Source organism: Tupaia chinensis, unplaced genomic scaffold (genome assembly GCF_000334495.1).
Source record: "Tupaia chinensis unplaced genomic scaffold, TupChi_1.0 Scaffold139466_1, whole genome shotgun sequence".
NCBI lineage: Eukaryota > Metazoa > Chordata > Mammalia > Scandentia > Tupaiidae > Tupaia > Tupaia belangeri.
In genome coordinates, this window is record NW_006199351.1 from 590,972 (window position 1) to 610,080 (window position 19,109).

Below are 19,109 nucleotides of genomic sequence, written 5' to 3' on the forward strand. Positions count from 1 at the left end.
ATTCAACTCTAAGGAATTGCCCTAAAAAGAACTATCATGTCTTGTAAATAATTTTCAAAATTACAAAGCCTACAAAACTTTGTGTGTGGGCAGCAACAATTACCTAATCCTTACTCAATGAGTTAACCTTTAACATGCCCGAATTCTTTCTGAATTCTTTCAACACAAAATTTTAAGAGTTTCTATCTGATCAGTGAAAATATGTACTTAAATTTTATGGTCGCTTGGGACCAGCAGTTAACATAATGGTTATGTCGCTGGACTCCATGTAGTTGAATGCGGTTCGAGTCCTGGACCCAGTGGCTGAAACTCACGCCAGGCACGTGTGCGTGCGTGCCCAAGAGCCTGAGAGGAGAATGGAGGAGAAGGGATTGTGGCCTGCCCATCACCCCTGTCTCTCTGTCTCTCTCTGCTCTCTGTCTTTCTGGTGAGCACACATGTCCTATAGCAAAAAAAAAAAAAGAAAAAAAGAAAAGGAAAAGAAAAAAAAAAAAACTCTCCAAAAAAAAGAAAATTTAGGGTCTCACCACAAAAGTATCCAAAACCAAAACCAACAATGAAATGACTATACAGAAAAGTTCTGCCAAATCTAATTATTTAATACTTCCTAGGTCTATTTCAGTAACTGAAAGAATCTGATTTATAGACTGGGAACCTTGTTTAAAGTACTCATAAACATTCCTAATTCAACAATATTCCACAGTTTGTGGGTCCTCTTATGTGTCTTCCTATTCCTGTCTTTTATAGAACAGGAAGCTGATAATCATTACGCTTTCTTAAAAATAATCATTCCAATTCTAAATGACTTGCTACCTTTTAAAAAAGAAAAAGAACTAGAATTCTAAAATTTAGGAAAATCCAGCAACTGTTAAGACTGTTATTGATATTTAAAATTAAAACTGATATTTAAATGTTAAATGATACTTAAATCAATTCATATCTTAATTATCTAGAAAAATGATAAAATATGTTACTTAATTGAGATGCTTATAATAAGGTCACTATAGCTCAAACCCACTTGAAGTCTTACAAATGAGCTTTGTAAAGACAAAACACCTCAAAAGTGGAATATTTGGGGAAGTGCTAACAACTATTGCTGTGTTGACATTTGAGTTTTAAGCATACTAGAAACTTAAACTCAGCCACCTGAAGGCTTCCCACATAGGAACAGTAAGCAGAAGGTGGATTCTTCCTTTACAGTGCATTTTATTTCAGTGGTAATAATTGGAGCATTGTGGTTGGCATTCTTCCATTTCCCTGCTGGTCAACAACATTGACATCCAGTCTACTGTCTTCACTTTCTTCTTTCCTCTTCTTTTTTTTTTTTTTTTAAAGAGAGATTTTTGCTATAGAGAGCATTCACTCTCCAGAGAGATAAAGAGAGACAGAGAGAAAGAAATCACTCCCTAGGGAATGATGGTCACACCATAATCCTTTCTCCTCCATTTTCCTCTCATGATCTTGGCACGCATGCACACATGTGCGGTGTGAGTTTAAGCCACCAAACTGCAGTCGACAATGTGGGAGTCCACCAATGCAACCATTATGCCATCTGCTGGTCCCTTTCTTTGTAGCAGCTCTCTATACCTTCTAAGCTAGATATGGACTCTTTCCTCAACATTCTTTGTTAAGGCAAGCAAAGAGGAGAGGCAACTCCTTCCAGAGAGCACAACATCACTACTAGCTATATGCTTTATACACTTCTAAAGTTGTTTCCACTTGTCTTCATTATAATAATTTCTCAGCATAATCCAACTACTGATGGGCATTTAACTCTCTCTCAAATGGGACAGCATTGTCCTCTGGTGAATCACAACCCTTTAGTTTCAACTATCACTCGTCTATCACTTCTCATTCCCCTTCAAAAATTTGTAGGAATACCTTCCATACCTATTTCAAAGCAAGTAATTCTGTTTAGAAACCACCAGAGCACTTTTTTTTCCAGAGATATTTTTGCTATAGGGTGTCTGTGCTCACCAGAGAGACAGAGAAATAGAAATAAATCACCCCCAGGGAAGATAGTCATGCTGTAATCCCTTTTCCTCCGTTCTCCACTTGGGATTTTGGGCATGAACACACACGTGTTTGGCATGAGTTTCAAGTCACCAGGTATGAGACTCAAAATGTGGTAGGCCATGTAGGAGTCCAGCTCTCCAACCACCATGCCACTTGCTGGCTCCCCGCAAGGGCAATTTATGCAAATAAATGCTTTATTAGAGACAAAGTAAGAAAACTTCATGTACACCAAATCTTTAGCCTATTTTTCATGTATCAGTTAAGTGAAGGTAAATGTCTTTATAAGACCTGGTCCTATAAGCAGTCCTTTCCATAGAATGCTGTTGGGTTTATACTTTGGTATAACCATTTTAAAGTATTTATCAAATTTTAAATGTAAATACTTCAACTAAATATTTACACTTCTGGCAATCTGTCCCACAGATAAATTTGAATAAATAACCAAGATACTATATCACTAGATATACATTGTATGGCCCAAAGTACTAATTATTTAGAAAGCTAATGCTTAACTAAATTTCCCTCTGGGTCAATTATTAATTAGAAAGGAGAGATACAAATTCTAGTCCCATTTCTTCTCATAATATATTCATCCTAGAGTGGTAGTTAATAATAATATTGTATTAATGAATTTGATACCTTTGAATGTGCCACGTTTCCAAGGGCACACGTGTAGAGTGTATGTAGTTGGATTATCAGGATCTATGGTAATATATGAATCTCCCCACACAATTGAAAGATCTGAGGATACCTAGAAAAGAGAATTCAAAAGTAAGAATTCTATAAAATGAACATGAAATGTTTTTAATATGCTTTATGTGGTATACTGCATGAAATTAGTATAACATGATAAAGTATAGGGAAAAACCTGAAATTTAATTTAAATACTTTCATTAAAACTATCCATTTTGGCCAGCCATGTGATAAGGCCGCCTGGGGAGGTCCAGGGATCTTATCCTGAGATCTCTCTATACCCGGCAAGCATGTACATGCCTATGGTCCCACTTTCTTATGGAATAGACAAATAAAATTTTAGAAACTATTCACTTTTAAATGAGAAGTAAGCCAGAAAACTGCTAAATACAGAAGAAAAATAAAAGAAGAAGCCTTTAAAAAACTAAAAGAAATTATTCTAAGGACAATGTCTATTTTATGTTGCCGTTTGTATCAAAATCACTGATGCTAGAAAATGTGAATAATTTTTATAGGCCATGCACAACTTGCTTCATACAGTTTGATGTTCAAAAGAGTTGAACCATTTCTTTTTGTTTTAGGGGATATGTGCTCACCAGAAAGAGAAAGAGAGAGAGAGAGAACGATAGACACAGTGAGAGGGAAAGTGAGAAATCACTCCCCAAGGTGGGTGGCCATGCTGCAATCCTGTCTCCATTCTCCTCCTGGGATCTTGGGCAAGCACACACACATGCTCGATGTGATTTTGAAGCCACCAGGACCAAGATTTGAACAGCAGTCAGTCATGTGGGAGTCCAGCGATGTAACCATTATACCATCTGCTGGTCCCAAGATGAGCCATTTCAATGAATTCCTATATCAGCCTTAATGCAGCATAAAAAGAATATTTAAACTGAATTTGACCACAATCCTAGTTAAATCCAACTTTCAATTTACTGGGTGGTTACACCTTGTCACTCCCCACTGCCCAGGCACTTATCTAGTTCGTGTCTCTATAGATTCATATTCTTAGAAGTGGAATCATATGTCATCTTTTGTCACTGGCTTTTCATTTAGTACACTGTTTTCTCTTTTAAATTTTTACATTTTTATTGCTAAATAAAAATTGTATATACTTATTGGGTACGATGTGATGTTTTAAAATATACAATATATACTATAATAAAATATGTTATATATATATTTAGTTCATTGGCTAAATTGAGCTAATTAACATGTATTACCTCATATAGTTATCTTTTTTGTGTTAAAATACTTAAAATCTATGTTCTAAGCTCTTTAAAAAATTAAAACATATGGTGGAACCAGTAGCTGGCACAATGGCTATGTCGCTGGACTTCCACGTAGCCTACTGTGGTTCGAGTCCTGGACGTAGTGGCTTTTAACTAACCCCCGGCGCATGGGACATCTAGTCAGTGGAATAGTATTCAATGCTCAAAAGAAATAAGCTTCTAGCTGTAAAACATATGCTGGAAACTTAAATGCATATTACTAAGTGAAATAAGTCAATCTGAAAAGACTACATATGGTATGATCCCAAGTACACGACATTCTGAAAAGAGCAAAATTTTGTCAATTTAAAAATATTAATGGTTGAGGGCAGCAGGTAGCACAGTGGTTAAGGCACTAGGCTCCCACTAGGCTGACCGTGGTTTGAGTCCTGGATTTAGCAGCTTGAAACTCATGTGTGTGTGTGTGTGTGTGTGTGTGTGTGTGTGTGCTATTAATTATAGTCATTATGTTGTACAATAGATCCAATAATATTTTTAATTTATTTTTCTTATCTAACTGAAATATTTTATTCTTTGACGAGCATTCCCAATCTCTCTGCCACCTCTCCCCACCACCCCCCCACACACACACACTGTCCAAGCCCCTGGCAACTACCATTCTATTTTCTATTTCTTCTTTTTAAAAAAGAATTATTTTATTTTAGTTATTCATTCATTCATTTTTAATTTGACCATAGAGAGGCACACACACACAGAAAGAGAGAGAGAGAGAGAGAAAATGAGAAAGTAAAGCTGCCAGGTCTAGGACTTGAACCATGGTAAGCCATGTGGGAGTGTCCAGTACCTCAACTGCCAGGCCACCTGCTGGTCTCTCTATTTTTTTTTTTTTTTAACTATAGGGCGCATGTGCTCGCCAGACAGACAGAGAGAGACAGAGAGACAGAAAGCAAGAAATCATCTCCCAGAGGGGATGGCCATGCCGCAATCCCTTCTCCTCCATTCTCCTCTCGGGATCCTGGGCATACACGCACACGCGCCCAGCGTGAGTTTAAGCCACCGGGTCCAGGACTCAAACAGCAGTCGACCACGTGGGAGTCCAGCGACATAGCCATTACGCTAACTGCTGGTCCCATGGTCTCTCTATTTTCTATTCCTATGAGTTCAACTTTTTTGAATTCTACATACAAGTGACATTATGCAGTATTTGCCTTTCTGTGCCTGGTTTATTTTGCTTAATGTAATGTCTTCCTGGTTAATCCATGTTTTGTGAATGACAGGATTTCCTTCTTATATAAGGCTTAATAGTATTCCATTGAGTATATATAACACTTTTTCTTTAAACTATTCATCTCTTGATGGATATTTAGGGTGATTTCATCTCTTGGCTACTGTGAGTAATGCTGCAACAAACACTGGAGTGCAGCTTTTCAATATACTGATTTCATTTCCTATGGAACCACAGAATACTCCAAATAGCCAAAGAAATCTTGAGAAAAAAGAACGAAGTTGGAGGCATCATACTTTCCGATATCAAATTATATTACAAAGCTATAAAAATCCAAGTAGCATGGTACTGCCACGAAAAAAAAAAAAATCAGACACACTGACCAATGGAATAGAATAGAGAGTCTAGAAATAAACCAATGGATATACGGCAACCAGTATTTGTCAAGGGTATCAAAGGAACACAATGGAGAAAGGATAATCTCTTCAAAAAATGGTGTTAGGAGTATAGCACTTTAATTACCATAACACCTGCTGGTCCCAAAATTTCTTATAATTATTATATTTTCTTTCATTTAAATGTTTTCAGAAGAAAGCATTTGGGATTTGGTACTTTTCAAAAGAAGACATTTTTATATTTAAAGAAAGAAAACTTACCTTATATGTTATAACAGTGTTTGAATAATTAGGCAACGTTATAGTTTTCTCCTTTATGTTCCCCACTTCACAATTCACAGTGATACAATCCATGGCCAGGGGTTTTTTCCCAATCCCTTTAATATAAAAAGTGTACTCCATACCATCCACTTCATTTTGAAGAATAAGTAGACCCTATGATAAACCAGACAAATTTTAGCTCTATTGGAGTCATAGTTCAATGTCAGACAACCTCCACTATCCTATTAATCTTTTTTTTTTTAAGAGTTTTTTGTTTTGTTTTGTTTTTTTGCTGTAGGGCACCTGCACTCGCCAGACAGACAGAGACAGACAGAGAGACACAAAGCGAGAAATCACCCCCCCCAGGGGGGATATGGTCACGCCGCAATCCCTTCTCCTCCATTCTCCTCTCGGGATCTTGGGCATGCACACACACGCGCCAGGCGTGAGTTTTAAGCTACCGGGTCTGGGACACGAACCGCGGTCAACTACATGGGAGTCCAGTGACATAGACATTACACTAACTGCTGGTCCCCTATCCTATTAATCTTGAGTCTGGTTAGTGAAATGAACTCATAAGGCAGTTTTTTCCAGTTGCACACATATGCTGCTACTAAACAAATAAAGATAAACTTCTGGTGAAAGTTCTTTATTTCCTATACTTCCTCTAGATTATAGAGGTTATATAAGCATTCTCATACACAGTATTTATATATTTGTTTACTTCCTTGTCAAAGAAATATTATTTTAAGGAAGTATTTTTGATCCATACATTTTCTTAATGAATAGAAACAAAAAGCAATAACTCTACGTTGTTTAGCAAGTTATGTAAAAATAACAGGGGTAAAAGTATTCAGAGATAATGGTATTGTGACTTTCAGAATATTTCTTTTCTCAAACTAAAACATTTACCAAACTTTCAAGCAAAGCATGATTGAATATATGAAAAAATGTAATATTTTTCTATAACATTTTGCCATCAATTAGTAGACTAATACATTTGTTTATTGACATAATACTAGATGGAAAAAAAAATCATTGCATTCATACCTTAATCTCACACTCCAAAATAGGCTTGAATGTGAGAGGATATTGCACAGTTTCTTCTGGTTCTACTTGTAAAATAGGAGGCCCATAAAACCATTCTCCTTTTACAGTAGCTTGAAGTTTCCATTCATTCTTTGTTTTATTAATCTAAAGCATGAAAAAAGTATAAAAATATTAAAGGGATGATGTTGATGAAGTTGAATTACATGTTAACTTTTTGGTGCTTTTAATTAAAAATATTAAATATTACATTTTAATTGTATTTCTTAAGAATCACTATATTTTTTGTGTTTTTTTAAGAGATTTTTTGCTATAGGGAGTTTGCATTCGTCAGAGAGAGAGACAGAGAGACAGAAAGCAAGAAATCACCCCCCAGGGAGGATGGCCATGCCACAACCCCTTCTCTGCCATTCTCCTCTCAGGATCTTGGGCACGCACGCATATGCGTCATTAGCATGAGTTTTAAGCCACCAGGTGCAGGACTCAAACCACAGTTAACTATGTGCTGCTGGTCTTGAAAATTGCTATTGGAGAGTCATATTTATTAAGAACGACTATCAAAAACATGAACATAAGGCACAAGGAAGACTACTTATTCTTCATATGTCACCCCAGAGCATTACCTAATAGTTCTCTCCAAGAACTATTTAATATCTAGAGAAGTACCCCTTTGTTTGGCTTACTAATTACTGTTAAAATGACAAAATAATCTTTGAGGACACAACTTACTCTTAATTAGGGGAGATAAAAGGTGTCCTAACTAGTAGATTGCTCAGATAACAAAAATTACATATCTCATCAGAACAAATTTTTGTGCAACAGGCTGATTTTGTTAACTTTTATAATTAAACAAATAATTTGTTATTCTGAAAATGTGAAGTTCCCTACAACTACACTACCTTTCTGAATGCTATATTGTCACTTTGACTAATATATAGCCAAGGTTCAACCAACCATTGTTTTCAGTACCTATAAACCCATCTTAATTATTTGGATTAGAACAGAATTTGGAGTAGAGTGCTCTGAGATTTCATAATTGCTTGGTAAAGCTAGAAGGCATAGATTTTTGAGCAGGAATTTGATGATTCATAAAGAACACTGGAGTTAATTTTTTAAGCAAAGAGATAGAGAAAAAATGATTAATGAAATGAGTAAAGTGATACCATATACATTCAGGAAGTAACTCTGACATCAATGTGGAGAAACGTGATTAGAAATCTGTAATAGTTTAAGATACAAAGTTTGGAGGACTTTAATTGAGACAATAGTAGTGGTAATGAAAATAGTACAAAAAGCTTTGTACTTACTATTGGAATATTCTGAGTAATGGCTTCAAATGCTGGTGTTTCAAACACAAATTTTGCCTCTGGACATTCACTATTAACCACACCTTCAATGTAATATAAACGTACGTCATATCTTGAAGTCAACAAAATTTTACAAGGATAACGTCCAGGACCAAGAGGAACAAATTGTAAAGGAACTGGAAAAGATCCCTCTGCAGTGAAAAGAATAATTTTATTAAAGAAAGTTCTAGTGCTTTAACTTATATAAATCTCAAAATTCATTTTAGTAAGGAATATTTAACATTATTGCATTAAATTGTATAGTATATACTGGAATAGAAAAAGTTTCACTGAGATAACACACTATCCCTAAATCTCCATGACTACAACATAAGTTTGCTTATCCACGACAGTTTATATTCTGCTTAGGTCAGAGGAAGATCTCCATAAAGTCACTCAGGGTCACATTCTGCGAAGAATATCTCTATCTTGCTGTGGCAACATCAAGAACACCTCTCTTCCTTGCTTTACAGATCAGGAGGAAAGCTATGGATAGAAAGTTGCTCAGGGCTTTTCAGTGCTCAGGCCAAAATAAAAACACATTACATTTAATTGGCCAGCTTCAGCCACATGGCTCTATCTTACTGAAAAGGGACTGAGAAATGAGGTGGCTATATGTGCTATTTGGTAAAGATTACTATCTGCCACATTTCTATGGTGTCTGGATACTCTGTCACAGGGTAATCAAAAAATTTTTCAACTCAGATAGCAGATACAAATTTTTTTCATACATAATAAGCAAAGGAAACAGAAAGACACATGTCTAACTAATACTTCTCGTAACAACTGGTAATAACATTTACCTTAAGTTACTGATACTGAACTGATGCTATTCGTCTCCTTAGCTCTTACTTAGAAATTCTTTTATCTTTTTTTTGGAGAGGTTTTTGTTATAGGGCATGTGCATTCGCCAGAGAGACAGAGAGACAGAAAGTGAGAAACCACCCCCCAGGGGGGATGGCCATGCCACAATCCCTTCTCCTCCATTCTCCTCTTGGGATCTCAGGCACGCACGCACACGCGCCCGGCGTGAGTTTAAGCTGCCAGATCCAGGACGTGAACTGTGGTCGGCTACATGGGAGTTCAGAGATGTAGCCATTGCCCCATCTGCTGGTCCCAAATTTGTTTAATCTTAATAAGTTAAAAGTAAGATCCAGGTTAAAACAGATTGCATGAGTTTAATAAGTCACTGACCTTCGAGTCATAAGTATATGAACACACTGAGCATTACGATTAAGTATTTTTCATAGGGCACTTTGATTAAATACTCTCCCTATCTCAGGTAGACCAGCTGTCCTAACAGATTGATAAAATCTAAGAATGTATGTTTTGAGTCTTTTTTTCCCAGAACAAGGTGCTTTAACTTCAAAGGCAGCTACAAAGAACAGACAAACCAAATGAAAACAGACTCCCTGACATCAAGCCTTTACTTTGACATAGTCTATCAAGATTAAGACTTGACATCTTAATAGATGCCACTGCCTGTCCCGTGACCTTTCCCTGGCCCACCTTCATACAGCCATATCACTTGTCCCCAGAAATTCCAGACTCTGTCCAGTCAGGAAGGTAGGTTTGAAACCTATCTCCTGACTGACATTACCCAAATAAACCTTTTCTCTGCAGCAATCCTTTTCACCTCAGTGTCTGACTTTTATGTACAATGAGCAATCAAACCAAAACTGAACCTGTTTGTTCAATAACATTAATAGTTAATATTATTTCTTATGGTAGGCAGGCTATCTATTCTGATCTTTTCCTTTCAAACAGTACTACTTTTTCTTTAAAGGTCAACATTTTATATTTCCCATAAAATGACAAAATAGTTATAAAAATCTTACAACTGTAAAGTAGTATGCAGTATAAGATTATCATACAAACTATACTGTCTAGTCCCAACTACTTAAATTTGAATAATACAAAAAAGTTTTAAATAAAAATTTGGATGCCTAATTCTGTGCAAGGAAACTCTCTGAAGCAAGAAAACAAATCAAGATTATCAACTACTGAAATAGAATATATACACATATAGAGAAATGGAAAAAATATATATATATATTGTCAGCTCACAAGAGAGAGAGAAAGGAGAAAGGATGCCCCATAGGGAATGGTCATACAATAATCTCTTCTTCTCCATCTTTCCCTCCTTATGATTTTGAGCACACATGCACATACACCTGTGTGTTTCTCAAGCTGCCAGGTCCAGAGTGTGAACCACACAGTAGGACATGTGGGATCCAGCTACCTTAACCACCACACTCTGGGCCGGCCCACGCTATAATTTTAATTCAGTCACATTTAGTATTTTATCTGTTAAAGGTGGCAAACTTGCATTCAAACACATTGAAGTCTATGTACCAAGAAAACCAATACTAAGAACATTACCTGCTCTAAACTCTTTCTAATACAAATTGAAGGTTTGTATGTTTCTACCATAAATTAGGTTATGTTGTATTTCATGTTATAAATGTATATCTTATTTATTCATACATATTATATAGATTTTATATTGTGCATAGTTATGTGTCATATATTGTCATGTGTAATATAGTTTTCTATCATATATGAAAATACACTGACAATGGATCACAATAGAAATCTATGACATCTAACAAGTCTCAGACTCTCAGTTGGTCTGAGGAGGAGACAGTTACTCAAAAAATCTGTTATTTTTTCTTTTTTAGAGAGATTTTTCCTGTATAGCACGTGCACTCGGCAAAGAGACAGAGAGACAGAAAGTGAGAAATCACACCCCAAGAAAGATGGCCATGTCACAATCCCTTCTCCTCCATTCTCCTCCTAGGATTTGGGGAATGCATACACATGCGCCTGGCAAGTTTCAAGCCGCTAGGCCTGGGACTCCAACTGCAGTCAACTACATGGGATTCCAGCAATGTAACCATTACACCATTTGCTGATCCCCAGAATGTTATTTTTATTCCACCCTATTAAAATGTAAACATAATTTTAGAATAATTCTTTTCTTCGGAAAAAAGACTCCAGGCACATTTTATCATTTTTTGTCCATTGATTATTTTCATCCTGAGAGGTATTTGGGTTGTGGCAATTGCATTAGAACATTATTTGATCAAACTTCATTGATTTATTAAAAAAAAAAGAAGTTCGATTTTTCTTTTGTATGAACACACTAAAATAAAAATATTTAAATAGGTAATTTAAATAAAATTAAACTGCTTACAAAAGAAAATTTAATCATTTTGTGAATTATTATTTGTTTCAAAGGAAAAAAGTCACTATTTATTTAACAGTAAAAACTAATCAAAATGTACAAATTTAAATATAAAACTTTTGTTATAAGATTTATTTTATATGCTGTATTTCCTTTCCCTAATAAGATTTATTTAGTAATGAAATAAATCTGAAAGTGAAAGCCAGAGATTTTTTTTAAGGCTTTTGCCCTAGGGCACAAGTGCTCACCAGAGAGACAGAGAGAGACAGTGAGAGGGAAAGTGAGAAATCATCCCTCAGGGGGATGACCAGGATGACCACAATTCCTTCTCTTGCATTCTCCTCTTGGGATTTTGGGCATGCAAGCAGACATGCCTTGCATGAGTTTTCAAGCCTCTGGATCAAGGACTCAAACCTTGGTCAGCCATGTGCGAGTCCAGCACCTTAATCACTACACCACCTGCTGGGCCTCAAAGATATTCTTAACTGCACATTTTCCAGATCATGAGATGTTCAGGACACGGGCACTTAACATATGCAATATTGAACTCTTTCTCTTACAAGTCTAAAAAGAAATCTATTGTAACAAAGAATTTTCTGCAAATGATGGTTTTATTTCTGAAGATTTATTGATAAAACAATTTCTTTTTCTTCAACTTATGAAATAACTTAATTGATTCACATAAGAAACATAAATTGGAGTATTAGCATATATTATACAGGTGAACTACGAATAATGCAGGTTAGAGCTGCATGACTCCACTTACATGTAGATTCTTTTGAATGCATTTTCTCTTCCTTATGATTTTCATAACATTTTTCCTTAAGCTTACTTTATTGTAAGAATACAGTATATAACACATATACAAAATATGAATGGTCTTTAAAAAGTTCATGGAAATGCATATTATGAGGAAGCTATGCATGGAATTTGGAATTTTTTTGCATCAAAATAAACTTATACTCAAATCCCATTTTCCCACAAGGTTTTTGCAGTCTCCTCATAATGCTAAACAATTGTTTGTTGTTTATAAGGCCTCTGATCAACATTTGATTATGACTTAAGTTTTGGGGGAGTCAAAGATTATATGTAAATTTCTGACAGGAAAGAGCACCCCATATTTAAAGGATTAAATGTATGTAAGGAGCCACTTGTGAGTTAAGAGACTCATAAGCCAATAGATAAAAACTTTCGTCCCCTTAGATATAGACTAATAGTTGAAACCATTCTGACCCTTAGAAGCTTGACAATTTTACTGTCCATACTGCATCATCATACCATTATTCTGCTTAAGGATAGATTTGCTCCAAGTCCTTTCCAATTCTACATTGCAACAGATGTTGACCATGCCCTGCCTTGTTCCCGTAGGTGTTGAAATATTCCCTACAGGCAAAAATTGCCAATTATTCCCTGCACAGCCAAGCTAGACTTACTAGTACAGAAAGGATCATCTTACTAACTTTGTTGTTCAAGTCAAGTGGGGACTTAACTACTTTTCTGTCTGCTTGATTTATTAATTATTGAAAGGTATAATAAGATCTCCCACTGTAATTGAAATGTTTTTTCATTTCTTTTCTTCTCTAAGTTAAACTTTCCTTTTTTCCTTTTTTTTATTAAGTATTACATTTATATGCCTTAAAGGCTACTTATTTTAATATTGGTATATGTATGCCAGCTGTTTTTCAATTAGTATAAGACGTGATATGGGTTTAAAATATTTTACCAGGAAATTTTGTCAATAGCATAAAGGTGCATTTTAGTTTCCATTGTGAAATATCAACTTTTATAATTTAGTCTGTTTATATTTATTGTGATTAATGATATATTTGTGTGTATTTTAACATCTCATTTTGTGCCCTTCTTTACTACATTTTTTCTTTAGCTCTTCTCCATTCTCGTATTCTATTGGTTTTAAGTTTTCTTTATTTCCTCTCCACTGACTCTGAAATTATACATTCTAGTATTACTATTTTTTCATTGCCCCAAATTTTCAATATTAATTCTTCACATAAAAATGTCTTAAACTGGGGCCAGCAGATGGCATAGCAGTTATGTCGCTGGATTCCCATATGGTCAACCGTAGGTCGAGTCCCAGACCCAGTGGCTTCAAAATCATGCTAGGCACATGTGAGTGCGTGCCCAATATCCTTAGAGGAGAATGGAGAGGAAGGGGCTGTGGTATGGCCATCCCCCCAGGGAATGATTTCTCACTTTCCCTCTCACTGTCTCTATTTCTCTCTCTTCAGTGAGCACATGCATCCTAAGGCTAAAAGCTCTTTTTACAAAGTCTTAAATTAGTTCAACCATGCTCCCCTCAAATATAAGAACCTCATATGCCTATAATGATAATAATCCTCTTTTTATAAGTTATTGTCTAATCACTGAGTTCATTTTGTCTTTAATAATACTTGAATTATTAATTGTTATTATTTCTAGAGCTAATGCTCATGATATTAACCCACATTTACAGATTATTTCATCAAATACTGTTTCTGAATCTCTATTCTGAATTCAATTTCTTTCATCTGTAAGGTAATCTTTCATTTGTTCTTTTAGCAAATATCTGTGAATTTTAAATAGTCTTAATTTCATAGTTTGGTTGAATTTTTTTTTTCATCCTATCTCTTGAAAGAAACTTGACAAGGATATAAAATTCTAGGCTGACAGTTAATTTGCATAAGCAGTATAATTTGATTGTCTTTTGGCTTCTATTATTACTGTTGGTAATTCTGTATTTGGAATAATTTTTTACTCCTTTGAAAATAATTTGTCTTTTTTTATTGCATTTCAGAATTTCTCTTGTCTTTGCTATTTTCTTGTTTCACTGTGGCCTATGTGTGTGTGTGAATTTAGGTGTCACTCTTATCTTCTGGCACTGTAAAAACTTTAGTTCTGCTTTTTCTTTCTTCCTTGAAATAGGAGAGATTTATATTGTTCTAGGTGATCATTTGTACAGGGTTTTATTTCCCTTTCACTTCGTATTGATCTCTTAGATCTGAAAGTGCAGGTAGCTTGATACATAGTCCTTGGATCAATTTCTTGTATTAAAAAAGCATCCATCTCGAGACCAGAAGGTAGCATGGTAGTTAAGGGCACTGGACTCCCACATGGCTGACCGTGGTTCAAGTCCCAGACCTGGTAGCTTGGTTTCTCTCTCTCTCTCTCTCCCCCACTTTCTCTCTCTCTGTCCCTCTTTGATCAAATTAAAATAAATAAATAAATAAAATTTAAACAAATTTTAAACAAAAGCATCTGTCTATCAAATGTAGGTAAGATATTTCTTTCATCCTGTTTCAGTTTTTTAATAATATAGGGGAAATTTAAATATTAATATATTCCTATCTTCTTCATTGATAAACTCTCATCCCACCAATAACATGAACTACAACTCACTTGGACTCTTATCTCTGCCACCACAGCCACCAGATCTACATGTGAGATTTTATACCTCCTTGGTAGAACAATGTTCCTCCACATTGTCCCTACAGTAGCAGTCATTTTAAGTCCAGGTGTTGGGGTGTTTTTCTCAGGAGGGATGAAAAGCAAGAAGTGTAAACAGAGTTCAAGAGCAGTAAGCCCTTAGTAGGCATTTCACATACATTTATTCATTTGAAAACTTACTATGTGCCATGTGGTGTACAACAATGAGGAGGAAGCGTCCTGCATTTCTTGCAGGTATAGATAATAAATTTCTGAGGAAAAAGCAGACCACTGGACTAGACTGCTTCCTCTTGGTATCTAAATTAAGTTTTAACTGGACTGGAGCCTGTCGAGGCTATTAAATGTATTTTTCAATCTGGCCACATCAGCTCAGTAAATACTGGGAATTCCTCATAGGACTCATGTTAAGAGCTAGCTGCTATCTTTCCTTTCCATTGCTGTGGAATTTTTGAATTTCTGTGTGTCTTTATGAATCATTTAATGGAAAATCAGGAGAAGGCCTATTAAGGAGCTCTAACTTGGCAGCATTTTAACTAGGAAGTTGTCTGTTTTATGTATAATTTTCTAATGAGACAAAATTTCCCAAAGAAAAGAACTGAAATAAGATTTCACTTTCTAATTAACCCCTCCATGGGGAAGAAAAGACAGGATTGCCGGCAGCAAATTAACTTTGTGTTTTGCATTTTCATTTCTGAATATCATAAACTTTCTCTAATCATCTTGTATTAAAAATGAAATCTGTTTTAACAGAGTTGAAATTTTAGTTCTTGCAGATTGATTTACTAAGTGTGCAAATTAGTTTGAATGAGCTGCTAGCAAACCAATAAACAGCATGTTTGCTAGGGCTTAAACTAAGGGAAAAAGCTTATAAAATTTCTATTTAAATGCCTCCCTCAATATAGTGTTGCAGAACATATGTTTACCATTGAAGACCTAATAGAAAGAATTAGAAACTTTGAAAGTTCACTTTTTAAAACTTTTTCAAATTGATGTCCACAGATATAAAACAATGAAAGGGAAAGTAAATGATTTGTCAGACCAAAAATATCTTATATTAAAATGTAAAGGGTAAAGAACCTGAACAGTCTTATACATTACAGTTATGTTGATATGATATGGCTATATTAAATTATTTGATTTAAAATGCATTTTAAAAATAATATAGGACACTGTCAAGTCTCATTGATGTATGGTGCAGAATAGGAGGAAAGAGCCTGGAGTGGACAGAAACCCCAAATGTTAGGACAGGATGTACATTGACAACTGAACAAGGGGTAGACTGTGACTGTGAGAGGACAAGTATGGAAGGACAGCCAGAGAAAAGCACATTAATCAAGCAACTTTTATCAGTAGGATTTGCAAAGTGGAAGCAAGTTTGTAATCAGGACAGTGACACAGAGAAAAGGGAAAATGGCTCAACAATATTCTTCATACTAAAATGAATAATGAACAATTGATATGAAAGCAAAAAATTCAGCCTTAGAAATATACCTGACAGACTTCAAAATAGTGTCACATGTACTTAAAATGAAAAACCATTATAGTCTGTCAGTCTTCAGTAGTCTTTAGTGAGACCATACATCGAGTTTCATGTCAAGTCTATTCTATGTCTTTTTTTAAAAAAAAGTATTTAATTTTATAATTATTATTATTTTAGAGAGATTTTTACTACAGGTTGTTGAGGTTGCCAGGGAGACAGAGAGTGAGAAATCACCCCCTGGGGGGATGGCCATGCTGCAGTCCCTTCTCCTCCATTCCTCTTCTGGGATTTGGGGCACACATACATATGTGTCTGGCATGAGTTTCAAGCCAGGACTCAAACTGCACTAACCATTATGCAATCTGCTGGTCCCATTAGTATTATTATTTAATTTGCTATAGGGCTTGTGCGCTCACCAGAAGGAGAGAAAGTGAGAAAACAAGTCACTCAGTCCAGGACTCGAACTACGGTTGGCCACGTGAGAGTTTAGCATCTCTATCACCATGGCAGCTGCTGGTTCATCTATGTATCTTTCTATATTTTCTTAAAGTGAAGTGCTTTAGAACTTGAATTATTCTATGTAATCAGCTGTATTGTTAGTTTTATTTCTAAACACATTCTATATGATGACTCTCTATCAATAGCATTTATTCCTTATACTGTAAAATCTACTCATCTATGAGTCATCCAAAGAATATGGCAATTTTCACCATTTTGTCTAAGAAAACTGATGCTCAATAGCATCATTGAATGTACAGCTGAATAGAAAGCAGCTTGGATGGACAATTCTGTGTTTTAAAATGTGCACAGCCTCATCCAGTTACCTCAAAATGGATTTTAAAAGTTATCAAAATAAGTCATTTAAAATTTTAATAGAACAATAAAAAACTGGTGTTAAGAAGACTAAATAATAAAAATTAAAAAAGAAAAAACTTACAATGAGGAGTTTCAGACTGTGGGTCTGCCAAATATGCCCTCACAGTTTTTTGGCTGGCTCGGGGTTTGATTTTTAGTTTTTTGAACTTGAATGTTTAGACAGGGAATCTACCCTTAGTTCCCTGTAAGATTCATCATCCTTATTCCTTTAGACCAGACCTAACCCTTTTTCTTTTTTCTTTTTCTTTTTGAGAGATTTCTGCTAGAGAGCATGTGGACTTGCTGGCGAGACAGAGACAGACAGAAAGCAAGAAATCACTTCTGAGGGGGGATGGCCATGCTACAGTCCCTTCTCTGCCATTTTCCTCTCATGATTTTGGGCATGCACGCACACACGCCTGGCATGAGTTTCAAGCCACCAGGTCCAGAACTCAAACCATGGTTGGCCACCTGGGACCCTAGCACCTTAACCACCATGTCACCTGCTGGCCCCCAGACCTAACTCTTAAATTCTTGCTACCTGCTGACCACTTAGCATTTGTATCTGGGATCTTAGTTCTCCTAGAGAGGAAAAGTGAACAGATTGCCCTGTGACTTATAATTTGTAACCACCTTTTCATACTTAGAAGTAGCCTAACCCTTGGGACCAGCAGTTAGCATAATGGCTATGTCGCTGAACTCCCACATAGTCGACCACGGTTCGAGTCCTGGACCCGGTGGCTTAAAACTCATGCTGGATGCATGTGCGTGCCCAAGATCCCGAGAGGAGAATAGAGGAGAAGGGATTGCAGCGTGGCCATCCACCCATGGGATGATTTCTCGCTTTCTGTCTCTCTGTCTCTCTCTGTCTTTCTGGTGAGCGCACGCGCCCTATAGCGAAAACCTCTCCAAAAAAAGAAAAAAAAAGAAAAAGAAGTAGCCTAACCCTCAACTCCAGTACAACTTCTGTAAACAACTTCATTCTCCAAATAAGAGCTCAGTTTCCTCAAAGAGCACTTAGTGCCATTATCAGATAACTACTCTTCGACAAACATCGATCAGCCAATTTCAGTACCATTTACTTAGCACTCAAATTTAACACATAAATTAGATTTTTATGATGTAATTTGTAAGTTATTTATACTGCAAAATACTATTCAAGAATTTGTATTTATGTAACTGAACTATCTCTTCAATGATATTATGAAAACTTTGTCAGTAAAAAAAGTAATCTCTTCTTGTTTATAATTGTTAAACTAGGACTTCAAAATTCCTGGAATGATGCTAGATATTTCAGTACACACATTATACTTACCTGTTTTATTTGCAAGTGTATTTCCTTGAGAATATGTCCATTTCACATCAGTTTCTGGAATCTGAGGAATGTAGATTTTATTGGGGATATGGAAATATTCTGGCAGGCTCAGTTCTGACATGTATAAAACGAAATTGGGCTTCTTCAACAATTAGCTATTAAAGAGCATCAGAGACTGCAAATAAAGAGTAAAATGGGAATGTAATTCTTTTAATTTTTAGTCCAAAATACAAAAATATAGCATTACATATTTACACTATGTATATGGGGAAAAAAAATCCACCAAGGGATTGAATTTGTTCATTTCTTTAGACGCATTATTATAAGACTGGTGTAACACAAGACTAATATATTTCACAGAACCAGTAGGATTATCTTTTCTTGATAGAAGGTCAAAGTCTCTTGCTCTAATGCTTTCAGTGTTGAAAAATTTGTCAACTCAGTAGGAAACCATTTGGAGAACAGCATTGAAAAAGTGCTTTCCTCCTTTAGTTGAAACTGATGTTCCTTCATATCTACTCCTCAGAGTTATTATTAGTAGTAGACACTGAGCCACTCTCTTTTAATAATGACAGTTTTGTGAATTTATAAAAATAACTCAGTCCCATTCTTCCAA

General features: G+C 35.6%; 2 protein-coding genes across 2 annotated transcripts in view; both read right to left on the reverse strand.

Moving 5' to 3' along the window:
* Positions 1–18,614, reverse strand: part of LOC114004647 (cilia- and flagella-associated protein 47-like) — a gene marked incomplete at its 3' end in the record, with an annotated part of 78,868 nt that extends 60,254 nt beyond the window's left edge. The window contains 6 exon segments of the mRNA XM_027765697.1: positions 2,656–2,767; positions 5,823–5,996; positions 6,873–7,016; positions 8,177–8,402; positions 12,659–12,785; positions 18,494–18,614. Of these exon segments, the coding sequence (XP_027621498.1) occupies positions 2,656–2,767; positions 5,823–5,996; positions 6,873–7,016; positions 8,177–8,402; positions 12,659–12,785; positions 18,494–18,614 (904 nt within the window).
* LOC114004648 (cilia- and flagella-associated protein 47-like) overlaps positions 18,581–19,109 on the reverse strand; it is a 15,506-nt gene continuing 14,977 nt past the window's right edge. The window contains exon 4 of the mRNA XM_027765698.1: positions 18,581–18,668. Within this exon, the coding sequence (XP_027621499.1) occupies positions 18,645–18,668 (24 nt within the window). The 3' untranslated portion in view covers positions 18,581–18,644. The remainder of the gene's footprint in view (positions 18,669–19,109) is intronic.